Source organism: Salvelinus namaycush, unplaced genomic scaffold, assembly GCF_016432855.1.
Source record: "Salvelinus namaycush isolate Seneca unplaced genomic scaffold, SaNama_1.0 Scaffold313, whole genome shotgun sequence".
Classification (NCBI taxonomy): domain Eukaryota; kingdom Metazoa; phylum Chordata; class Actinopteri; order Salmoniformes; family Salmonidae; genus Salvelinus; species Salvelinus namaycush.
In genome coordinates this window covers 189059-215571 of record NW_024060042.1, presented here as the reverse complement: position 1 = coordinate 215571, position 26513 = coordinate 189059, and the positions used below count along the sequence as shown (strand labels likewise).

Sequence of the window (26513 nt, the reverse complement as noted above, 5' to 3'; positions counted from 1 at the left end):
TCCCTCTCCTCCCTCTATTCTCTCTCCTCCCTCTACTCCCTCTCCATCTTCCCCCCCTATTCTCCATTCTCAGGACCCTGATGCCTTTATTTGACCCTGACTCAGGCCTCCTCACAGTATCTGGGATGGTAAGATGTAGTTTGTTGTCTCCCTTAACAGATAGGATGAAGGCAGCTGGCCTCATGTCATCTTTTACTATTATCTTCCTCAGTAAATACACTCCTGTCTGCTTCGTTCTCTCTTCCATAGGGAGATAGTGTCATTGACTGCTTCGAGGTGTCTGCCACTGAACCATTCCTTTCCCAAGGTAAGGACAGATCATAAGTGGTTGTTCATTTTCCAATACTGTCCTCCTACCTCTCCCACTCCCTCTCTCACACACCCAGGTCTGTCCTCTACTCTCTCCTTCTTTCTCCCTCGTATTCTCTCCTCCTCTCTTTCTCTCCAGTGAGCCACTGTCTGACGGAGGCCCCAACGCGAGGCGTTGCCATGGTACCCAAGCTGGCATTGGACGTCCTGTCCTGTGAGGTCATGCGGGTCCTGCAGCTGACGGACAGCTTCATCGTGCCAATCAACTACCACGTGCCGCGCAAGGTCCAGTATCTCTCAGGCTACTGTAACGGCAGATCCATCTGTCATTTTGATGCCGTGGCAACAGTTGTTTCCCTGTACTTGTTTCTAAACTGATGAGGGGGGGGACTTGGCAATAGTGTCTTTGTCGTCACTGAGGAAAATAAAGTTATGCAATGAGCAACCATTCAACAGGCAGCAAGCCTTTATGTCTTCCATTTTAGAGTATGTCTGCTTTTGTGTGTCTCTAATTCAGTCAGGACAGGAGTTCCATGCAGACCTGTACCCAGACACCTTGGGCCGGACGGCAGCCATGTCAGCTGCGGAGTGGTGGAAAGGTGGCGAGAAACAGGTACCACCATCACTCTACACAATATAACTCTGATCTGTATTCTAACTTGGATGTACCACCATCACTATACACAATATAACTATAATCTGTATTCTAACTTGGATGTACCACCATCACTCTACACAATATAACTATAATCTGTATTCTAACTTGGATGTACCACCATCACTCTACACAATATAACTATAATCTGTATTCTAACTTGGATGTACCACCATCACTCTACACAATATAACTATAATCTGTATTCTAACTTGGATATACCACCATCACTATACACAATATAACTCTGATCTGTATTCTAACTTGGATGTACCACCATCACTCTACACAATATAACTATAATCTGTATTCTAACTTGGATGTACCACCATCACTCTACACAATATAACTCTGATCTGTATTCTAACTTGGATGTACCACCATCACTATACAATAGAACTATAATCTGTATTCTAACTTGGATGTACCACCACACTACACAATAGAACTATAATCTGTATTCTAACTTGGATGTACCACCACACTACACAATATAACTATAATCTGTATTCTAACTTGGATACAATTTACATACAGTACCAATAGAAGTGCTTGGTTTTTTGGCACGGTTTGTACTTCAGGACCAAGCAATAGCCTGCTGTTCTCTTAAACATCCAATCATGGGCGTATTCTCAGGTTGAGAAGGTCAGTGTCAACCCATCCAATCGTCAGAAGCCTAACAACGCTAAGCCAGCCAATCAGACGCCTGCTAAGAAAGAGCTGCCCAGTGGGAGGAGCAAAGAGGTGGGAGTCCAGCATCATCCGTTCTCCTCCTCTATGGGTCATTTTCATTTCTCTTTTGGCTCCCTCTGTTCTCTCATTCCCTCCGTTCTCTCCGTTCCCTCATTTCCTCCGTTCTCTCCGTTCCCTTATTCCCTCCATTCCCTCCGTTCCCTAATTCCCTCCGTTCCCTCATTTCCTCCGTTCCCTCATTCCCTCCGTTCTCTCCGTTCCCTCATTCCCTCCGTTCCCTCCATTCCCTGATTCCCTCTGCTAGCAACTACCTTTTTATTGTATTTTTAATACAAATACAAATGGAATTTGGATTTTGTTTATTTTCTCTCAAATTGTTGCATCGGGCCACACACAGTATTGATTGAATATCTTGGATTAACCTGTGAGTATCTAAAGTCTGTAGATTAAAGTAGTCTGTAAACACTGAGTATCTAAAATCTGTAGATGAAAGTAGTCTGTATAACCTGTGAGTATCTAAAGTCTGTAGATTAAAGTAGTCTGTATACCTGTGAGTATCTAAAGTCTGTAGATTAAAGTAGTCTGTATACCTGTGAGTATCTAAAATCTGTAGATTAAAGTAGTCTGTAAACTGGTGAGTATCTTTGGATAAAGACATCTGGTTTAGTGACCATATTATTATTATTCCTTCTCTCTAGAAAGTATTTTATATTAATCAGACCATATACACTATATTGGATATATACACTGGGTGATTCGGCCCTGTTGCTGATTGGCTGAAAGCCGTGGTATATCAGACCATATACCACTGGTATGACAAAACATTTATTTTTACTGGTCTAATTACGTTGGTAACCAATTTATTATAGCAATAAGAAACCTCGGGGGTTTGTGATTTTTTTTGCCAATATACCACGGCTAACGGCTGTATCCAGGCACTCCGCGTTGTGTTGTGCTGAAGAAAACGCCTTAGCAGTGGTATATTGGCCATATACCACACCCCCCCGGGCCTTATTGTTTAATTATATGATTGTATATTGTATATGTATTACTGTTGTTCTTCCTCTCCAGGAGGCTCCAGTGCGAGGCTGCTCCACCTCCAGCAGTCCCCTGAGCTCCACCAGCAGCAGTGCTGCCCCGTCCCGCTCCCCCTCCTCCACCTCTGGCCTCTCCTCAGGCTTCCTCCCCAGCCCCAGCCAGAGTGCCAAAGCCATCAGCAGCATGTTGGGTAAGGCTGTTTGGGAAACAGTAGCAGTGCTCCATCTCACACACACAAACACACATATACGTGAATACACACACACATACGCACACACACATCCTTACCCATCAGCAACATGTTGAGTAAGGCTGTTTTGGGAAACTGTAGTGGTACTACATTACCCACAATGCTCTGTGTTACATATCCGGTTATGGTATTAGGAAGTATGTTATGTAAGATTTGACAGTGTCAGTCTCAATGCTAGGTAAGGCTTTCTCTCTCACCTCATTTCCTAACCTTGTCATTATCTTATTATAATGTCATGCTGACTGTTGGTTTGAGCTGTATTTACAACTGAACTGTGAGAGATATAGAGAGTTGGTGGTTTGGACTAATCTGAACCTGTCTGACGATCCAATCCTACACACTGCTAGCATATCAAGACAGCACAAACAGATCTGGGACCAGGCACACTGCCAGTATCCTCTGTCTGATGTAGCCTGTTACCATTCTAAATGTGCTGTAACCAACTTGTTTGTTAACCATACAAGAGTTTGGGACTAGGTTACTAATAATGTACCTGGGTTGTGTTCATTGGGCACTGTGTAACAAAATGTTTTGCAACAGAAAACTAAAACAAACATTTCTTATTGGACCAGGTACATCATTGTAAATAATTTCTTCAGGTTGGTGCCTAATGAACAAAACCCAGGTTACAAATAATGTAGCTAAGGTCTAAAATCACCCTGCTCGCCGCCTCTAACCTCCCTCCCTCCCTCTCCTTCCCCTCCCTCTCTCTCCTCCCCCCCCCCCCCTCCCTCCCTCCCTCTCCTTCCCCTCCCTCTCCTCCCCCTCCCCCCCCTCCCTTTCCCTCCCCCCTCCCTTTCCCTCCCTCTCCTCCCCCTCCCTTTCCCTCCCTCTCCTCCCCCTCCCTCTCTCTCCCTCTCTCTCCCTCTCCTCCTCCCCCAGGTCCCAGCAGTAAGTTCCGTCACCTGCAGGGTGCGGTGCTCCACAGAGACACCCACTTCACCAACCTGAAGGGGCTCAACCTCACCACGCCCGGGGAGTGTGATGGCTTCTGTGCCAACCGCCATCGCGTGGCCGTGCCCCTCGCCACCGCCGGGGGTCAGATCGCCATCTTTGAGGTACTTCCACACTTAGAAAATGGAAGATAATGTGTCTTTATCCGAAATATTGTGGTATTCTTTTAGTTATTTTTATTTGTCCTTATATTTATCTTTTTTAAGTGAGCCCTGGCCAAGAAAGCAGAATTCTGCTAAAGTGGGGGTGTTTTATGGCTGTGTCATCTTATTAGTTGGAGGGGAGTAGACAGCGCCTCAACTAACATGAAATAATATGCAGCCGCTACAGAATTACATATACAGTACAATGTCATCAAATAATAAGAATGAATAGTATAAATAGTCATTTAGGATTTCTGCGGGTGCCACCATATTAGACCAAAGATGTGGCTTTATTGGTTCACACATTAAAGAAAGAGGGATGTATCTCACTGCCCCCCTCCTCAGTTGTCTCAGGCTGGGAAGCTAGCGGACACGGGCCTGCCCACCATCCAGAACTCTGTCAACGTGGCTGACTTCTCCTGGGACCCCTTCAACAGTCACAGGCTGGTGGTGGCGGGCGACGATGCTAAGATCCGTGTGTGGCAGGTGCCCGAGGGGGGTCTGACAGAGACCCTGACTGAGCCAGAGACCATCCTGCAGGGTAAGACACACTCCACAGGGGCCTGGAGCCCAATTTAAGTTCAATTAAAGTAGAATTGAATTGAATGAAGTTAGACTCAGAGCTGGGGCGTTTGGGGTCCAATGTGAAATATCTGAACATGTAGATGTGTGAGTGAATGTAGCCACATATGTATCAGTACTCTCTCCTTCATTCAATGAGTGACAGAAATGAAAGGAACAGGATACCGGTATGCAATTTGCTACAGTGCGTCTTATTATCCTTATATATAGCCTTATACTGTCTTATTATCCTTATATATAGCCTTATACCGTCTTATTATCCTTATATATAGCCGTATACTGTCTTATTATCCTTATATATAGCCTTATACTGTCTTATTATCCTTATATATAGCCTTATACTGTCTTATTATCCTTATATATAGCCTTATACTGTCTTATCCTTATATGTAGCCTTATACTGTCTTATTATCCTTATATATAGCCTTATACTGTCTTATTATCCTTATATATAGCCTTATACTGTCTTATCCTTATATGTAGCCTTATACTGTCTTATTATCCTTATATATAGCCTTATACTGTCTTATTATCCTTATATATAGCCTTATACTGTCTTATTATCCTTATATATAGCCTTATACTGTCTTAATATCCTTATATATAGCCTTATACTGTCTTATTATCCTTATATATAGCCTTATACTGTCTTATTATCCTTATATATAGCCTTATACTGTCTTATTATCCTTATATATAGCCTTATACTGTCTTATTATCCTTATATATAGCCTTATACTGTCTTATTATCCTTATATATAGCCTTATACTGTCTTATTATCCTTATATATAGCCTTATACTGTCTTATTATCCTTATATATAGCCTTATACCGTCTTATTATCCTTATATATAGCCGTATACTGTCTTATTATCCTTATATATAGCCTTATACTGTCTTATTATCCTTATATATAGCCTTATACTGTGTTATTATCCTTATATATAGCCTTATACTGTCTTAATATCCTTATATATAGCCTTATACTGTCTTATTATCCTTATATATAGCCTTATACTGTCTTATTATCCTTATATATAGCCTTATACTGTCTTATTATCCTTATATATAGCCTTATACTGTCTTATTATCCTTATATGTAGCCTTATACTGTCTTATTATCCTTATATGTAGCCTTATACTGTCTTATTATCCTTATATATAGCCTTATACTGTCTTATTATCCTTATATATAGCCTTATACTGTCTTAATATCCTTATATATAGCCTTATACTGTCTTAATATCCTTATATATAGCCTTATACTGTCTTATTATCCTTATATATAGCCTTATACTGTCTTATTATCCTTATATATAGCCTTATACTGTCTTAATATCCTTATATATAGCCTTATACTGTCTTAATATCCTTATATATAGCCTTATACTGTCTTATTGTCCTTATATATAGCCTTATACTGTCTTAATATCCTTATATATAGCCTTATACTGTCTTATTATCCTTATATATAGCCTTATACTGTCTTAATATCCTTATATATAGCCTTATACTGTCTTAATATCCTTATATATAGCCTTATACTGTCTTATTGTCCTTATATATAGCCTTATACTGTCTTAATATCCTTATATATAGCCTTATACTGTCTTATTATCCTTATATATAGCCTTATACTGTCTTAATATCCTTATATATAGCCTTATACTGTCTTATTATCCTTATATATAGCCTTATACTGTGTGACTGAATCTATCAATAGAAATAAATCATATCTGATTGATTGATAGAATGTGAGTGAGTGACAGGGGTTTTGACCAATCACAGGCCACACTGAGAAGATCTACTCAGTCAAGTTCCACCCCCTGGCGTCGGGCCTGCTGGCATCCTCCTCCTACGACCAGACGGTGCGCCTGTGGAACCTGGAGTCTGGGGACGAGGTCAAAGCGCTCCGGGGACACCAGGATCAGGTGACGGGGGAGGAGGGAAAGGAGCGGGACATAAGGAATGTGGCATTGGCAGGGGGTGGAACCACTGGTTTTGTTAGAGAATAGGGGCGTGGTAGAATTTATCTGGGATAATAATTGATGGATGGATATTGATTGATTGATCCTACCTACAGTATGTACAAGGAATGTGCATTTTGCTTCATTTCAACTTTTCACTCGTTCCTTTCTCTGCTCCCTCTCTCCTGCCTGGTGTGCATATAGATATTTGGGATGGCGTGGAGTCCGGATGGTAAACACCTGGCCACGGTGTGTAAGGATGGGAAATTGCGCATCTACAACCCTCGCAAGTCTGTAGACCCAGTACAGGTGTGTGTACAGGAGACTTGAGGAGTTTTTAACCTTTTTTTGTGGAAACAGAGTATTTCCATATATCTCTCATTCTCCTCTCTCTCTCTCTCTGCAGGAGGGTGCAGGTCCTGAGGGCCACAGAGGGGCTCGTGTGGTGTGGGTGTGTGACGGCAAATACCTGATGGTGTCAGGATTCGACAGGTGAATATTTCTCTGTATTTCTGTTTGGTAGTTGAGGTTCAATTTGTGCTTAACAATCCATTTACCTTCATTTAATTCATTCAGTTCATCGTTTGTGTATGACCATTCAGACAGTCTGATATGTAGTTCACCTATAATCTTGGTTCACACAAAAAACTGCACCAATTGCTTTATGGTCCTAAGAGGAAAAGAAGCCCGCTGACCCGAGACCTCATCGATGATGTCAACACAGTTCACCTCACCTTTGACCCCCGATGTGTTTTCCCCCTTCTGCAGTCGCAGTGAGAGAACCCTGTACCTGCACTCCGCTGAGTCCCTGTCCTCCGGGGCCATCGCCAGCGCCCCCACCGATGTCTCGCCCTCCACCCTCATTCCCTTCTACGACCCCGACACCAGCGTCGTCATCCTCACCGGAAAGGTAAACGACAACAATCAAACAAATAAACAGAGCATTTCTTTTGGATAGAAGAAAATAGAACCCATATTGACTTGATGTTGAAAGTCTGTTACAGACTCTTGTGCTTCATGATAATAATGTCTGCCTAGCCTGGTTCCCGATCTGTTTGTGCTGTCTTGCCAACTCCTATGTCTAGTAGACAACAAAAAACTATCTGGGACCGGGCTAATGTCGACCATTGGTGGTGGTGGATTGGTAGATCCATACTGACTCCCCATACCCAGACTTTGACACGAGTAAACCTATACAGCCATTGTTGTTGTTGTTGTCTACATTTCCCAGGGTGACACGCGAGTGTACATCTTTGAGATAGTGCCAGAAGCTCCCTATTTCCTGGAATGTGCCAGCTTCAACTCCTCAGAGCCCCACAAGGTATAGACTTTATGTTAACAGCATTTACATCCCTGCTTTTCCCTCTTTCTTTCTCATTTCCTATATCCCTCTCCTTCTTATTACATGTTTTGAAGTCAATAGATAAAAACATTTCCCTGAATTTGTGACTTGTATAAAATGTCTGTGAATTGACTGACTAATTGACGATCTGTCAACTAATTACGCTGGCACCTGTAGACCTGTAGAATCTCTCTGCATGAACTTCCTGTTTTCTGTGTTTAGGGCTTGGCCTTCCTGCCGAAGACTGAGTGTGTGGTGCAAGAGGTAGAGGTGGCCAGGGGTCTGAGGCTCAGTAAGACCTCCATAGAGCCAGTGGCCTTTAGAGTCCCCCGCGTCAGAGTGAGTTATGGCTGAACGCTGCCATCTAGTGTATATATGGGGGAAATAGGAAAAACCTGCAGTTATTTGATGACTTTTCAGACCAGGGCCTCAAAGGACTACCAGTAAAAAGGGTTTGGTATGTGAACCCCTGTTTGTACTTAGTCTATGGAGTTTGAGCTGTTTGAGTTCTGAACTAATCCTGTCGTGTCTCGTCTCCCTCCTTCCGTCTCTCCGTCCGTCCACAGAAAGAGTTCTTTCAGGATGATGTGTACCCAGACACAGCAGTGTGGTGGGAGTCCTCTCTGACTGCCTCAGCCTGGCTGGCTGGTTCTGATGGGAAGCACCACTCCATCAGCCTCAAGCCCAAAGACATGACCCCAGGTAGGGGCTAACCTCAGCTCTGCTCCGCCCAGGCACATATAGTTCAAACAGTAGACTGAAGTCAACAGCATTACTGTTAGATAGACCTGTTGAATGTCAGATGAGAAGCCGAGCAGATACAGTTTATAAGGGGCAACCTATCCACTCTTTCATGGGCCAAGTCCTGGGTTTGACAAGATTATCTGCCTTGTGCTTTGACATGATGGTGACACTAGCTAAATCTATTCTGACAGCCAATCGTCAATCAACTCAATGTGAGGCAGAGATCTTCTATAACGTAGAATTACCGATACAAGCTTTGAGCAGAGTCTTGTGGATCTGTGTACCTGGAATGACACACATGTATAGTGGCAAGAAAAAGTATGTGAACCCTTTGCAATTACCTGCATTTCTGCATAAATTGGTCATCAAATTTGATCTAGATCTTTAAACATAGTGTGCTTAAACTAATAACACACACATTATTGTATTGTTCTTGTCTATATTGAATACATCATTTAAACATTCACAGTGTAGGTTGGAAAAAGTATGTGAACCCCTAGGCTAATGACTTTTCTAAAAGCAAATTGGAGTCAGGAGTCAGCTAACCTGGAGTCCAATCAATGAGATGAGATTGCCCTATAAAAAACACTCACAAAATGTGAGTTTGCTATTCACAGGAAGCATTGCCTGATGTTAACCATGCCTCAAACAAAAGAGATCTCAGAAGACCTAAGATGAAGAATTGTTGACTTGCATAAAACTGGAAAGGGTTACAAAAGTATCTCTAAAAGCCTTGATGTCCATTAGTCCACGGTAAGACAACTTGTCTATAAATGGAGAAATTCATCACTGTTGCTACTCTCCCTAGGAGTGGCCGACCTGCAAAGATGACTGCAAGAGCACAGCGCAGAATGCTCAATGAGGTTAAGAAGAATCCTAGAGTGTCAGCTAAAGACTTAAAGAAATCTCTGGAACATGCTAACATCTCTGTTGACAAGTCTACGATACGTTAAACACTAAACAAGAATGGTATTCATGGGAGGACACCACGGAAGAAGCCACTGCTGTCCAAAAAAAAACATTTCTGCACGTCTGAAGTTTTCAAAAGAGCATATGGATGTTCCACAGCGCTTCTGGCAAAATATTTTGTGGACAGATGAACTACAGTTGAGTTGTTTGGAAGGAAAGAACAGACAACACTAAGTGTGGAGGAAAAAAGGCACAGCACACCAACATCAAAACCTCATCCCAACTGTAAAGTTTGGTGGAGGGAGCATCATGGTTTGGGGTTGCTTTGCTGCCTCAGGGCCTGGACAGCTTGCTATCATCGATGGAAAAATGAATTCCCAAGAATTCAAGACATTTTGCAGGAGAATGTTAGGCTATCTGTCTGCCAATTGAAGCTCAACAGAAGTTGGGTGATGCAACAGGACAACGACCCAAAACACAGAAGTAAATCAACAGCAGAATGGCTCCAACAGAAGAAAATACACCTTCTGGAGTGGCCCAGTCAGAGTCCTGACCTCAACCCAATTTGAGATGCTGTGGCATGACTTCGAGAGCAGTTCACACCAGACATCCCAAGAATATTGCTGAACTGAAACAGTTTTGTAAAGAGGAATGGTCCATAATTCCTCCTGACCGTTGTGCATGTCTGATCCACAACTACAGAAAACATTTGGTTGAGGTTATTGCTGCCAAAGGAGGGTCAACCAGCTATTAAATCCAAGGGTTCACATACTTTTTCCACCCTGCACTGTGAATGTTTACATGGTGTGTTCAATAAAGACATGAAAACGTATAATTGTTTGTGTGTTATTAGTTTAAGCAGACTGTGCTTGTCTATTGTTCTGACCTAGATGAAGATCAGACAAAATGTTAAGACCTATTTATGTAGAAATCCAGGTATATCCAAAGGGTTCACATACTTTTTCTTGCCACTGTATGTTTTATTGGTACAGGAAGTGTTCTTTTAATGGAACATCAGCATCAGCCAATCAAATGAACGGGAATAGAAAGGAGGGTGTAGTGATTGTAAATGAAATTATCCATCCAAATTAACAACATCTGAAGTGAGGGCTTGACTGTTGAAATTAGCAATCAAATAAAGGTTATTTAAAATGTAATGAAAAGGACATTGGACAAGTTAAGAGCTATTAGCATGTGTGAAGACCCATGTTCTTCCAGGCCTGACTGATTGAGACCAATCAAGTCAGAGAAGACTTGCGCAGTGTCTCTGCATGTGGCCTGTTGTGGTCTAGTGGTTAGGTTAGTGCTGCTGCCGTTGAACATACAGTATACACACAGTGGTCCACTGGCATTCTAACACAACCCTGTATATACACAGTGGCCCACTGGCATTCTAACACAACCCTGTATATACACAGTGGCCCACTGCCATTCTAACACAACCCTGTATATACACAGTGGCCCACTGGCATTCTAACACAACCCTGTATATACACAGTGGCCCACTGCCATTCTAACACAACCCTGTATATACACAGTGGCCCACTGCCATTCTAACACAACCCTGTATATACACAGTGGCCCACTGCCATTCTAACACAACCCTGTATATACACAGTGGCCCACTGCCATTCTAACACAACCCTGTATATACACAGTGGCCCACTGCCATTCTAACACAACCCTGTATATACACAGTGGCCCACTGCCATTCTAACACAACCCTGTATATACACAGTGGCCCACTGCCATTCTAACACAACCCTGTATATACACAGTGGCCCACTGCCATTCTAACACAACCCTGTATATACACAGTGGCCCACTGCCATTCTAACACAACCCTGTATATACACAGTGGTCCACTGCCATTCTAACACAACCCTGTATATACACAGTGGTCCACTGCCATTCTAACACAACCCTGTATATACACAGTGGCCCACTGCCATTCTAACACAACCCTGTATATACACAGTGGCCCACTGCCATTCTAACACAACCCTGTATATACACAGTGGCCCACTGCCATTCTAACACAACCCCTCCCAACTCTCTGGTCTCACTGTCACTGTTTCTGTCTGTCCATCTGTCTGTCTGTCTGTCCTTTCAGTGAGTGAGGCGCCCAAGGAGGTCCAAGTGAGAAAATACCTTCCATCCTCTCACTACCTGGAGGAGAAGACTGACGAGCAGAAGAAAGATGAGGTGTGTGTGTGTGTGTGTTTGTTTGTTTGTTTGTTGCTACTATCTGAATTAGTGATGCACTGATATGACATTTTTGGCCTATACCGATATCTGATATTTTCCTTGCCAAAAAAAACGATACTGATATGAAAAAACTTAGCGGCCTTTTAAGTTAAATAGTTAATTAACACCCACACATAGACGCAGACCCTCATGGAGTCTGTTTCTGACCGTTTGAGCAGACACATGCACATTTGTGGCCTGCTGGAGGTCATTTTGCAGGGCTCTGGCAGTGCTCCTCCTGCTCAAAGGCGGAGGTAGCGGTCCTGCTGCTGGGTTGTTGCCCTCCTACGGCCTCCTCCACGTCTCCTGATGTACTGGCCTGTCTCCTGGTAGCGCCTCCATGCTCTGGACACTACGCTGACAGACGCAGCAAACCTTCTTGCCACAGCTCGCATTGATGTGCCATCCTGGATGAGCTGCACTACCTGAGCCACTTGTGTGGGTTGTAGACTCCGTCTCATGCTACCACTAGAGTGAAAGCACCGCCAGCATTCAAAAGTGACCAAAACATCGGCCAGGAAGCATAGGAACTGAGAAGTGGTCTGTGGTCACCACCTGCAGAATCACTCCTTTATTTGGGTTGTCTTGCTAATTGCCTATAATTTCCACCTTTTGTCTATTCCATTTGCACAACAGCATGTGAAATTTATTGTCAATCAGTGTTGCTTCCTAAGTGGACAGTTTGATTTCACAGAAGTGTGATTGACTTGGAGTTACATTGTGTTGTTTAAGTGTTCCCTTTATTTTTTTGAGCAGTGTAGATACTTTTGTACCCGTTTCCTCCAGCATCTTCACAAGGTCCTTTGCTGTTGTTCTGGGATTGATTTGCACTTTTCACACCAAAGTACGTTCATCTCTAGGAGACAGAAAGCGTCTCCTTCCTGAGCGGTATGACGGCTGCGTGGTCCCATGGTGTTTATACTTGCGTACTATTGTTTGTACAGATGAACGTGGTACCTTCAGGCATTTGAGAAGAAAAAGAAACGCACACCTATTTAGGCGAGGTGCTGGCTAGCGGAGTAGAAAACTTGAAAACAAATGCCTGAAGGTTTGAAAATAAAGGAGAGCCACACACTCTAGGAGCTCAGATGCAAAAATATTTAATTTACCAACGTTTCGACAGGCAAGCTGTCTTCATCAGGGTACAATCGCAGACACTGCGGGATGACTCGTTTATATATAGTGTCAAGACACACAGGTGTCTGTAATCATGGCCAAGAGTGGCCTAATATCATTGGTTAATTTCTCAAATATTAAAGTGGCATAGAAAGAGCAACATACAATAAATACAAATGGATAACATACGATCATAGACTCACTTAAGACCACACAAGCCTACAAACAACCACAATGGCAAAGTCACAACAATCACAAGAATGGCTTCAGATCAAAGTCCACGTTGAGACCGAAGGGAGCAAGGGTCTTTATAGGCTTGTTGTTTGTAGGCTGTTGTTTGTTGTTTGTAGGCTTGTGTGGTCTTAAGTGAGTCTATGATCGTATGTTATCCATTTGTATTTATTGTATGTTGCTCTTTCTATGCCATTTTAATATTTGAGAAATTAACCAATGATATTAGGCCACTCTTGGCCATGATTACAGACACCTGTGTGTCTTGACACTATATATAAACGAGTCATCCCGCAGTGTCTGCGATTGTACCCTGATGAAGACAGCTTGCCTGTCGAAACGTTGGTAAATTAAATATTTTTGCATCTGAGCTCCTAGAGTGTGCGGCTCTCCTTTATTTTCAAACCTTCAAGCGTTTGGAAATTGCTCCCAAGGATGAACCAGACTTGTGGAGGTCTACAATTTTTTTTCTGAGGTCTTGGCTGATTTCTTTTGATTTCCATTGATGTCAAGCAAAGAGGCACTGAGTTTGAAGGTAGGCCTTGAAATACATCCACAGGAAAACCTCCATTTGACTCAAATTATGTCAATTAGCCTATCAGAAGCTTCTAAAGCCATGGCATAATTTTCTGGAATTTTCCAAGCTGTTTAAAGGCACAGTCAACTTAGCGAATATAAACGTTTGACCCACTGGAATTGTGATACAGTGAATTATAAGTGAAATCATCTGTCTGTAAACAATTGTTGGAAAAATTACTTGTGTCATGCACAAAGTAGATGTCCTAACCAACTTGCCAAAACTATAGTTTGTTAACAAGAAATTTGTGGAGTGGTTGAAAAACGAGTTTTATTGAATCCAACCTAAGTGTTTGTAAACTTCCGACTTCAACTGTAGGTATGCACGTCAGCATATCACCGATATATCGTGCATCCCTAATCTGAATGTGTACAAGCATCTTATCTTAGTGAGGATTTCTCTTTGAGTGCAGCTAGCTACCCAGAAGCTTGGTGACTGTTTTGTCATGTTTTGTCACGGTAATAGTGTGGATAGTTATTAGTAGTGATGGGAAAATCTATATCTATATCATGTATGAATGTGAAGTGTAGACAGCTGCTTGCAGATTTTCTATTGGGCTAGAAGTAAATATTCTGGTAGCAGATAGACCTACCTAACCAGTTTGAATACAATGGGAAGCCAGTTGATGGACCATCAGCAGCCAGTTAACTATGCTGTTGAGAGCCTGTGAGAGGGTTTTGTGCCTGCAAGACTTATGAATGTTCATTACCTAATAGTGTAGGTTAACAACAAGGATAAACCGATATCTCAGTATCTCTTGCTCATATTGATATCATGTTAAGTGAGGGATATGGGTACTCACCACTAGTCAGTAGTGGTACTATAGTGTGTTAACCATCTGTCTTGGTACTCACCACTAGTCAGTAGTGGTACTATAGTGTGTTAACCATCTGTCTTGGTACTCACCACTAGTTAGTAGTGGGACTATAGTGTTTTAACCATCTGTCTTGGTACTCACCACTAGTCAGTAGTGGGACTATAGTGTTTTAACCATCTGTCTTGGTACTCACCACTAGTCAGTAGTGGGACTATAGTGTGTTACCATCTGTCTTGGTACTCACCACTAGTCAGTAGTGGGACTATAGTGTGTTACCATCTGTCTTGGTACTCACCACTAGTCAGTAGTGGGACTATAGTGTGTTACCATCTGTCTTGGTACTCACCACTAGTCAGTAGTGGGACTATAGTGTGTTACCATCTGTCTTGGTACTCACCACTAGTCAGTAGTGGGACTATAGTGTGTTACCATCTGTCTTGGTACTCACCACTAGTCAGTAGTGGGACTATAGTGTGTTACCATCTGTCCTGGTACTCACCACTAGTCAGTAGTGGGACTATAGTGTGTTACCATCTGTCTTGGTACTCACCACTAGTCAGTAGTGGGACTATAGTGTGTTAACCATCTGTCTTGGTACTCACCACTAGTCAATAGTGGGACTATAGTGTGTTACCATCTGTCTTGGTACTCACCACTAGTCAGTAGTGGGACTATAGTGTGTTACCATCTGTCTTGGTACTCACCACTAGTCAGTAGTGGGACTATAGTGTGTTAACCATCTGTCTTGGTACTCACCACTAGTCAGTAGTGGGACTATAGTGTGTTAACCATCTGTCTTGGTACTCACCACTAGTCAGTAGTGGAACTATAGTGTGTTACCATCTGTCTTGGTACTCACCACTAGTCAGTAGTGGGACTATAGTGTGTTAACCATCTGTCTTGGTACTCACCACTAGTCAGTAGTGGAACTATAGTGTGTTACCATCTGTCTTGGTACTCACCACTAGTCAGTAGTGGGACTATAGTGTGTTACCATCTGTCTTGGTACTCACCACTAGTCAGTAGTGGTACTATAGTGTTTTAACCATCTGTCTTGGTACTCACCACTAGTCAGTAGTGGGACTATAGTGTGTTACCATCTGTCTTGGTACTCACCACTAGTCAGTAGTGGTACTATAGTGTTTTAACCATCTGTCTTGGTACTCACCACTAGTCAGTAGTGGGACTATAGTGTGTTAACCATCTGTCTTGGTACTCACCACTAGTCAGTAGTGGGACTATAGTGTGTTACCATCTGTCTTGGTACTCACCACTAGTCAGTAGTGGGACTATAGTGTGTTACCATCTGTCTTGGTACTCACCACTAGTCAGTAGTGGGACTATAGTGTGTTACCATCTGTCTTGGTACTCACCACTAGTCAGTAGTGGGACTATAGTGTGTTACCATCTGTCTTGGTACTCACCACTAGTCAGTAGTGGTACTATAGTGTTTTAACCATCTGTCTTGGTACTCACCACTAGTCAGTAGTGGAACTATAGTGTTTTAACCATCTGTCTTGGTACTCACCACTAGTCAGTAGTGGGACTATAGTGTGTTAACCATCTGTCTGTACTACAGCTGTTGAGTGCCATGATAGGCAAGCTGGGGAACATGGACGACAACCCTCTACCACAGGAGTCCTTCCAGGGAGTAGAAGATGATGAGTGGGTGAGTGACACAAACACAAATGTACACACACACATACACACACACACACACACACACACTTACCCATGCTCTTGTGTCTTTCAGGGTGACTAGTGTGTGTTGCCTTGCGGACCAGTCAGGGTCCAGCAGTAGCCAAGGGCCTGTTGGACTGAAACGTGTCATTCCTGTGTGCCACTGATGCGTCCTATGTCAAAAGAACATCTCTCAAACACATAACATTAACCTGCCATTAGGGTTGCAAAATTCTGTCAACAAAATGTTTCGGTTTTCCAGAAATACCAATTGTAGAATTCCTGGATTTCCTGCTTATTTTCCTGGGAATTTTAGGGAAAGTTACCAGACTTTTGCAGCCCTACCTCCCATATCCTCGTATCATCCTCTAATACTCTGAGTAAGTAGATGTTGCCTCTAACCATTGACTGAATCAGGATCAGATATGTTTTCCTCCCCATAATGTTTAAAGGTAGGACTGGGGGTTGGGAATCTGATCCTAGGTCTGTGGTTAAAGGCAACCTCACCCCAATTTGACCTTTGACTTGCAGCTGCCTTGTACTGTAAATAGCTAACATTCCTACTAGGCTAGATAGTTAAATGACTCCCAACACTCCCTTACAACCCAGCCGTTACCGCCACACTGGATGGACACCTGTGTGTCTGTCACCACTCCTAACCTTACACCTGTGTGTCTGTCACCACTCCTAACCTTACACCTGTGTGTCTGTCACCACTCCTAACCTTACACCTGTGTCATAATAATAATGACTAGACCACTGCTTGCTTTTTTATGGGCCAATATGAACCATACTCCATAATCTTCTAAACACAGTAACTATGAAAACTCAAACGCATGCTCTTGAATACAGTATCTATGGTCTTCCAGATTTACCACCTCCTATGCATCACTATATATTGACACACACACACACACACACACACACACACACACACACACACACACACACACACACACACACACACACAAAGAGAAAGACTCACACTCATGAGTCATGGTGAGTACCATCTGCACCTCCAGCTCCTGTAGTCCATGGATGTTAGATGGTCAGTGGTATCCCCATACGGTCTCAACAAGCACACAGTAAAAAGCACAGACAGGGTACAACAGGGTAAATAGCCTTCAGGTTAAAGCATGGCTTTGATTTCTATTGATAGGAATAGAATATTATTTTGTTGTTTAGGTAGCTTCATTCTCTGGCCAGTGATATAGAACTACTAACAGTCCAGTACCACTCCAGGGTCGTGTTCATTAGTCACCAAACGGACAAAAACAACCTCAAACAGGGAGGGATTACCTGGATTTTCGTTTTCTGTTGTAAAGCATTTCAAAACGTTTTCCGTTTCGTGCCCTAATGAACGTGACCCAGGTGCATATCTTAGTTCAGCCAGCAGATCTTGGGAGATAGTTCATAGCATTGGGGCTGCGCTCTGTTTTGGGGGACTCTTAAAATGTGTGTGACGTTCTTACATGTGGGTGTCATGTATTGAAAAGCCAAAACACCCCCTGTGGGAGTTGAACAGGAGTGTGTCTGTGGATCTCTGAGGTTGTAATACAAGTAGTAAAGTAGTATGTATCTGTACCTTTCTTTCTAGATTGATAGACTGTATAACTGGAATTCCTGTACCTCATGTTAAGACTTCATCTTAAGACTGTTATTGAAGTATTTCTCACTAAAGGAGCTCATTCTTTTATTATACTGTAGTAAACAATCATTTTGTTACTTTTTCTTAATAACTTAGTATTATTACTATATAATGCAATCACAGCAGCCATGATCAAGACTAGTACAGCACAAGGCAATACTTTTAATAGGCTAATCCATGTCTGATCGAACCAATCATATTGTTTACAATGACAGAAAGACTGGAACCAACCAAGCATTCTTGAATAGTAGTCAGACTCCAGTCCAATTCTGATCATTTATTAATTGGTCTTTAAACCAATCAGATAAGAGCTTTTTGCCAGTACTTGGGCAAAATATCAGAATTGGGCTGCCTGTGTAAACACAGCCGTTGTGTAGTACTTGAAAAGTGAACAGACACCAATGCATTGACTGTAGGGCCTAGGTATTGTTGGTGTCAGTTGACTGTAGGGCCTAGGTATTGTTGGTGTCAGTTGACTGTAGGGCCTAGGTATTGTTGGTGTCAGTTGACTGTAGGGCCTAGGTATTGTTGGTGTCAGTTGACTGTAGGGCCTAGGTATTGTTGGTGTCAGTTGACTGTAGGGCCTAGGTATTGTTGGTGTCAGTTGACTGTAGGGCCTAGGTATTGTTGGTGTCAGTTGACTGTAGGGCCTAGGTATTGTTGGTGTCAGTTGACTGTAGGGCCTAGGTATTGTTGGTGTCAGTTGACTGTAGGGCCTAGGTATTGTTGGTGTCAGTTGACTGTAGGGCCTAGGTATTGTTGGTGTCAGTTGACTGTAGGGCCTAGGTATTGTTGGTGTCAGTTGACTGTAGGGCCTAGGTATTGTTGGTGTCAGTTGACTGTAGGGCCTAGGTATTGATGGTGTCAGTTGACTGTGTGTTTGTCATGTGTTTTGTGCCTGCAATCTCTCAAATGTCTTACATTGTTCTTTGGGAAATTAACAAAAAGAAAGATCTCTTTTATACTTTGAATAATGCATTATTTCTCTGTCCATCTTATGAATAACGGTTTTGTGGGAATGTTCATGTTGCCTTGCAATAAACAACTGTTTGAACCTTGTACACATGCCATTTCTTTGTCTTTCAATTTGTTGCTTAAAACAAAAGTATGTTTAAAGGGGAAAATGTTTGTTAATCTCAAAGAAAAAGGGGTAAACTAGTAAATCTACTTATGTCATGATGTTGCCAGGAGACTCCGACCCGACCTGTAGTGGTGCTTCCACTGGCACAGGTGAAAGCTGTCCGTAACACGTCCACAACAATCAGCTTTCCAAACGTTACTCTTTTGGGGTGAAGTTCCATTTATTGCGCATATAAATGGCTCCAAAACACATATTCCTATAGAAATAGGAATATGCACTCTATAAGCTGTATCTGTGATACGGTAATAACTGTATGTGCTCCCCTCTCACCTGTGCTAACCCTTCCTGGTCACCTATGCTAACCCTTCCTGGTCACCTGTGCTAACCCTTCCTGGTCACCTGTGCTAACCCTTCCTGGTCACCTGTGCTAACCCTTCCTGGTCACCTGTGCTAACCCTTCCTGGTTACATATGCTAACCCTTCCTGGTCACCTGTGCTAACACTTCCTGGTTACCTATGCTAACCCTTCCTGGTCACCTATGCTAACCCTTCCTGGTCACCTGTGCTAACCCTTCCTGGTCACCTGTGCTAACCCTTCCTGGTTACATATGCTAACCCTTCCTGGTCACCTGTGCTAACACTTCCTGGTTACATATGCTAACCCTTCCTGGTCACCTGTGCTAACCCTTCCTGGTCACCTGTGCTAACCCTTCCTGGTCACCTGTGATAACCCTTCCTGGTCACCTGTGCTAACCCTTCCTGGTTACCTATGCTAACCCTTCCTGGTTACCTGTGCTACCTATATACACACATGACCAGTGACCCATGACCCCAACATATAGTGCCCTCTAGAGTACAAAACAGTAAAAATTACCCTTGACAGACAACATATACACAACTCATAAACAGGCCAAAATGGCTCCTACACTACCGTTACGCTTGTTTACACTGAGCTGCACTGGGGTTGGACAGCATGACTGTGTAGATCAAGACACCGCAGGGCCAGCGTGAGATATGGCTTGGAAAAAGTACCTCAATCCAGGATTGAGAAATGTGTTGTACTCCGAATTGTCCCAACTGTTACACCGGGAAGATTGAACGACTGCTAGTTTTCCCGAATAGCTGCCCTTTTCGTCTTCATGCTAATGGCACTAGAACTTGTGTTGAACAACACAGGATAGTCAGCAAATCAGGCTGTGTTCGGACTACGTCGTCCCTTGTGGGGAATGGCTTAGTATGTCAAACTTTCCCCGAACTATGGATGCTCATTTGAAGTACAGTAATTAATTGGTAATCATGTCATTGTTGTCAAGGGTGCATTAACAAAGGCAATAAACAGCCACACACAAGAACATTGTTGTCGTTGAATTATTTTTTTCGAGCTCCAAAAACATAACTGGTGGACACTGTCTTTCTAGGAACAAAAACATAACTGGTGGACACTGTCTTTCTAGGGACAAAAACATAACTGGTGCACACTGTCTTTCTAGGAACAAAAACATAACTGGTGGACACTGTCTTTCTAGGGACAAAAACATAACTGGTGCACACTGTCTTTCTAGGGACAAAAACATAACTGGTGGACACTGTCTTTCTAGGGACAAAAACATAACTGGTGCACACTGTCTTTCTAGGGACAAAAACATAACTGGTGGACACTGTCTTTCTAGGGACAAAAACATAACTGGTGAACACTGTCTTTCTAGGGACAAAAACATAACTGGTGCACACTGTCTTTCTAGGAACAAAAACATAACTGGTGGACACTGTCTTTCTAGGGACAAAAACATAACTGGTGGACACTGTCTTTCTAGGGACAAAAACATAACTGGTGCACACTGTCTTTCTAGGGACAAAAACATAACTGGTGGACACTGTCTTTCTAGGGACAAAAACATAACTGGTGCACACTGTCTTTCTAGGGACAAAAACATAACTGGTGGACACTGTCTTTCTAGGGACAAAAACATAACTGGTGAACACTGTCTTTCTAGAACAAAAACATAACTGGTGAACACTGTCTTTCTAGGGACAAAAACATAACTGGTGGACACTGTCTTTCTAGGGACAAAAACATAACTGGTGGACACTGTCTTTCTAGGGACAAAAACATAACTGGTGGACACTGTCTTTCTAGGGACAAAAACATAACTGGTGGACACTGTCTTTCTAGGGACAAAAACATAACTGGTGGACACTGTCTTTCTAGGAACAAAAACATAACTGGTGGACACTGTCTTTCTAGGGACAAAAACATAACTGGTGGACACTGTCTTTCTAGGGACAAAAACATAACTGGTGCACACTGTCTTTCTAGGGACAAAAACATAACTGGTGGACACTGTCTTTCTAGGGACAAAAACATAACTGGTGAACACTGTCTTTCTAGGGACAAAAACATAACTGGTGAACACTGTCTTTCTAGGGACAAAAACATAACTGGTGGACACTGTCTTTCTAGGGACAAAAACATAACTGGTGGACACTGTCTTTCTAGGGACAAAAACATAACTGGTGCACACTGTCTTTCTAGGAACAAAAACATAACTGGTGGACACTGTCTTTCTAGGGACAAAAACATAACTGGTGGACACTGTCTTTCTAGGGACAAAAACATAACTGGTGGACACTGTCTTTCTAGGGACAAAAACATAACTGGTGCACACTGTCTTTCTAGGGACAAAAACATAACTGGTGGACACTGTCTTTCTAGGGACAAAAACATAACTGGTGAACACTGTCTTTCTTGGGACAAAAACATAACTGGTGGACACTGTCTTTCTAGGGACAAAAGCAGTACATACAATAGCAAATGAATTCACAATGACAAATTCATAACATTGCTATAGAGTACAGTATGAAGACCAGAATGAGTCCTGTTTTGGCAGTAAGCAGGTCCCCTGTACCTGCGCCCATGAGGGGAGTAGTTTAAGTCAAGGTGCATGGGCTGAGCTTTGCTGAGGGCCCTGGCCTCTATTCATTCAAAATGATTCAGTGGCATTAGCATTCCCTCCCACTAGTTCCAGAGTACCATCTAATGTAAGCTAATATAGCAAATATTAATCCTATTGTCTTGACGCAGACAAGAGAAAAACACTTAAGTATATGCCTAATTCATGAAAATCATGTACAAAGCAGTAACAGATGTCCCACTGGTGGTTAGTACCATTTTAGAATATAATGTCAACAGTAATACTGTTTCCAACTCAAGCCACAATAGGGGTATCTGGAGAAAGATAATAGAAGCAATTATTTCACTTGAATGAAAACAATGGGAAAGGAACAATAAAGTGAATGAAATTACATTTACCTATTGCCAAACAGGACTGATGAATGACTGCATGGCACGCCTGGCGTTAGGTAGGTTGGTGGCATGTTACGGTGGACTGCAGCCACTGTGATTAGTGACACACTTATTGTTTAACTCAGAAGCTAATTGTTTAAATCAAACATCTCCTTAGAGGATACGAGGTACTTTTTGAAACAAAGTAACATAGTAATAATCTCTTGCACATGAGACAATAAAACATCTCCTTGGAGGATACGTGGTACGGTGTATTTAAATAGGAAACCTCAACTAAAATCACTTTAGGGCACTCAGCAAAGCTCACCTCCGGCTCCTTGACTTAACCTACTCCCCTCGCGGCGCAGGTACTGTACAGGGGACCTGCTTACTGCAAAAACAGGCAATGTTATGAATTTGTCACTGACTTTTTCAGCCCGCACTGAGCCTGATTGGCTGACTATCCATTGTTGTTCAAAGCACGTTCTACGTCGCATGAGGATTAAAAGGGCAGCTTTACGGAAAAATTTGCAGTCGTTCAATCTTTCCGCTGCAACAATGGGACAATTCGTAGTACAACGTATTTCTCATCCCTGGATTGAGGTCATGCTGTCCGACCCTAGTGCAGCTAGCTGTAAGCAAACGAGTCTGATCTGCTGGCAGGACATGATGATGAAGACTGTGCAATGAAAATTGGTGCAATTTAAACAGCCATCCACTAGAGAGCAGTATTTCGGTTTGTGGATCTTCATCAAACTCAAATATCTTTGTTCCGAGTTTGACCCTTGAACTTTGAACCAATTGCGACCTTCATGGGGGTACATGTGAAAACGCCGTGCTCCTTCACCGGCTTTTTGTGTACTGTGCTATAAATAATCGGATAAACCCGGGTATAAGCAATGGTGAGATAGTTTTGTATTTTGAAACGCTATAAATTGCTGTGTCATGATTATGGAAGCTGTGAAGTAGAAACGCTGCTTGCTTCTCTTGCCAATTTTGGCTGTCTAATTTAGCTTATGCAACCGTAATGTATCCTTGATATGTCTTCTACCTTTGTAGCTAACGTTAGGAAGCTGGCTCATATTGTTGCTTTAATAAGCGAGCTAACTACACGGAATACATATAAACGCAACATGTAAAGTGTTGGTCCCATGTTTCATGAGCTGAAATAAAAGATCCCAGAAATGTTCCATATGCACAAAAAACGTATTTCTCAATGTTGTGCGCAAATGTTTTACTACCCTGTCAGTGAGCATGTCTCCTTTGCCAAGATAATCCATCCACCTGACCAGTGTTGCATGCATATCAAGAAGCTGATTAAACAGCATGTTCAATATACAGGTGCACCTTGTGCTGGGGACAATAAATGGCCACTCTAAAATGTACAGTTTTGTCACAACGCAATGCCACAGATGTCCGAAGGTTTAAGGGAACATGCATTTGGCATGCTGACTGCAGGAATGTCCGCCAGAGAATTGCGTGTTAATTTCACTACCATAAGCCACCTCCAACGTCATTTTAGAGAATTTGGCAGCACAACCAGCCTCACAACCGCAGACCACGTGTGTGGCGTTGTGTGGGCAAGCGGTTTGCTGATGTCATCGTTGTGAATAGAGTGCCCCATGGTGTAGGTGGGGTTATGGTATGGCCAGACATAAGCTACGGACAACGAATACTATTGCATTTTATTGATGGCAATTTAAATGTACCAAGATATCGTGACAAAATCCTGAGGCACATTGTCGTGTCTTTCACCTCATGTTTTAGCATGACAATGCACGGCCCCATGTCGCAAGGATCTGGAAGCGGAAACTGTGCCAGTTCTTCCATGGCCTGCATACTCACCAAAAGTGTCACCCGTTGAGCATGTTTGGGATGCTCTGGATCGACGTGTACGACAGCGTGTTCCAGTTCCAGCCAATACTGTGCATACTGCAGTCACTGCGCATACTGCAGTCACTGCGCATACTGCAGTCACTGCGCATACTGCAGTCACTGCGCATACTGCAGTCACTGCGCATACTGCAGTCACTGCGCATACTGCAGTCACTGCGCATATTGCAGTCACTGCGCATACTGCAGTCACTGCGCATACTGCAGTCACTGTGCATACTGCAGTCACTGCGCATGCATCAAACCTGCTCTACCTTTGCCCGCTCTGTCTGATCTGAAACACTTTCCTAACAGTATGACTATGGCTGGTTCACGATGTTGACTGTCAACACAATGTTGCTTGAAACATTGTCAGGTCTAATGTGAGCTGAGGGGGAGAAGGGGGTTTTGTTTGCATTGCGGTTGCCATTCATTCATCATGAGCTGTAATCTGTCACAAGACTAGGCCTTCTTCAGCCAAACCAGACTGTTGCATTCTGTTGACATAAAGTGTAACAATCTCTTGTCTTTGTGTAGGCGAAATATCTTGCACAGATCATTGTCATGGGGGCGCAGGTAGTAGGACGGGCGTTTGCACGTGCATTGCGGCAAGAATATGCAGGTATGTTCCTCACTCAACAATGCTTTTGTATGATATTTCAATGTAAAAGGGACTGTGAAAACGTCTCATTTAGGGCAATTAAGTCTGTCTCTCTACCTGTCTCTCTTTCTCTCTGTTGAGAGAGAGAAACAAACTCTGTTGCATAAATGTTCCTTACCTGAGATGGTGACAAACCCTGTCTCTTCTGTCTCTGTCTGCAGCCAGTCAAGCTGCAGCGGAGGCCAGGGGGCGTGCCGGCCAGCAGTCAGCAGCAGCCTCTAGTCTCACTGGGATGACCTTACAGGAGGCCCAGCAGATCCTCAATATGGCCACGCTCACCCCTGAGGAGCTCCAGAAGGTACACACACTTTAAAGTACATTGAAGACAACACCCAGAGAACACTGTCCCTGCCCTGCCTCTGCCCTGTCCCTGCTCTATGAACTTCACAACACACAGATGATTGGATGGGTATAAACAATGTACCGGTACCTCCATCTTGTCCCCTAACAGGCTAGGAGGAGATGTTGCATGTTGTTAATCCCAATCCAGTCATATTTACACAAGTGTCTATGGGGTAGGGTGCGGGCTAGGGGGTTTTCTGGACAGAGCCACACTCACAAATTTAGAAGACAGGAAGTTCCTTCATGTGGCCTACATACAAGACAGACAAGTGTGTGTATATGGTTGTAAATGTATTTCCATATTAGGCCATTGGTGGGGCCAACCTGTTCATGACTGACCTGTGTACTTTGTCAACAGAACTATGAACACCTTTTTAAAGTCAACGACAAGGCAGTGGGCGGCTCCTTCTATCTACAGTCCAAGGTGAGGTTCCTTGTTTCATGTCCAGTATCGAGCCATCTCTGTGCGAGCCAGTGCTTACTATTGCCAGAGAGGCTTGAAACCATGTGATTCAACAAGCAATTGCTTCCTTGTAACTATGACGACTCAGACCACCTCCTTGAGGTATTCATAGGGCGTAATGGCAAGTTGAGTCTCTTGGGTTTCATACCTCTTTGGTGCTTGTACAGAGCCTTGCACAGAGCCGTCCTGATGATAATTTAAATTAGGCTTGTGATAGAGCACATTCTTAGATCTGTAGTCACTATCATGATCATGCCTTATATTAGGATGCCAGATCCAGTGGTAGCCTAAATGAATTTTTACAATGTCAATGTGTCATTATGAAAACAGAACAGTAGACAAATATGATTTACCATGTATTGAGGTGCACTGCTAAGGATTTTGATCAGTTAATTGTGTGTGTGTGTGTGTGTGTGTGTGTGTCCTGTCTGCTTGTGTGTGTGTCCATGTCCGTCCCTCTGTGTATTTGAAGGTGGTGAGAGCGAAGGAGCGTCTAGATGAGGAGCTCTCTATTCAGACACAGGACAGTCAACCCAAACCACCACCAGAGCAGAAGCAACAGACTCCAGAAACATGAAGCGCCCCCCTCCCTACCCCACCCACTGTAAATTATACCCTCAATAAAAGCCTTATCCTTTTCTCAACCCATGTCTCTGTGTGTATGGCTCTGTACGAGGGGTCGTGTTCATTATGCACCAAACGGAAGAAACCGGACTGAATCGGGGAGGTTCTATACCTGGAATTGGCCAATAAGAAACACTCATTTTAATTTCCGCATTGTGCTCTAATGAACACAACCTGTGAATTAGACCTGGGTCATAAACATTAGTATTTCAAATTGCAACAAATGCTCATTCAGGTTGTCACATCTACATCACAATGCTGCCACTGTGTGGTTGGTTACAGTAA

General features: G+C 43.0%; 1 protein-coding gene and 1 long non-coding RNA gene across 3 annotated transcripts; both read left to right on the top strand.

Moving 5' to 3' along the window:
* LOC120039947 (mitochondrial import inner membrane translocase subunit tim16-like) lies at positions 1-26252 on the top strand. Of its 2 annotated transcripts, XM_038985268.1 has the most exons (21): positions 1-128; positions 250-307; positions 449-594; positions 827-922; positions 1601-1708; positions 2729-2885; positions 3828-4003; positions 4388-4583; positions 6413-6555; positions 6796-6900; positions 6998-7083; positions 7360-7501; positions 7823-7912; positions 8156-8272; positions 8500-8635; positions 11700-11791; positions 16154-16243; positions 24676-24760; positions 24961-25097; positions 25500-25565; positions 26077-26252. In XM_038985268.1, the coding sequence occupies exons 1-21, from the start codon at positions 81-83 to the stop codon at positions 26179-26181; spliced, it is 2379 nt and encodes a 792-aa protein (XP_038841196.1). In that variant the 5' UTR covers positions 1-80; the 3' UTR covers positions 26182-26252. The 2 variants fall into 2 exon arrangements, with proteins under 2 accessions (XP_038841196.1, XP_038841195.1); XM_038985267.1 differs by lacking the exons at positions 1-128; positions 250-307; positions 449-594; ... (12 more) ...; positions 11700-11791; positions 16154-16243 and adding an exon at positions 23020-23168.
* Positions 18005-18963, top strand: LOC120039948. Its single transcript, XR_005475552.1, has 2 exons — positions 18005-18688; positions 18755-18963. It is a non-coding gene; the product is annotated as an uncharacterized LOC120039948 (long non-coding RNA).
* Positions 26253-26513: the final 261 nt, after the last annotated feature.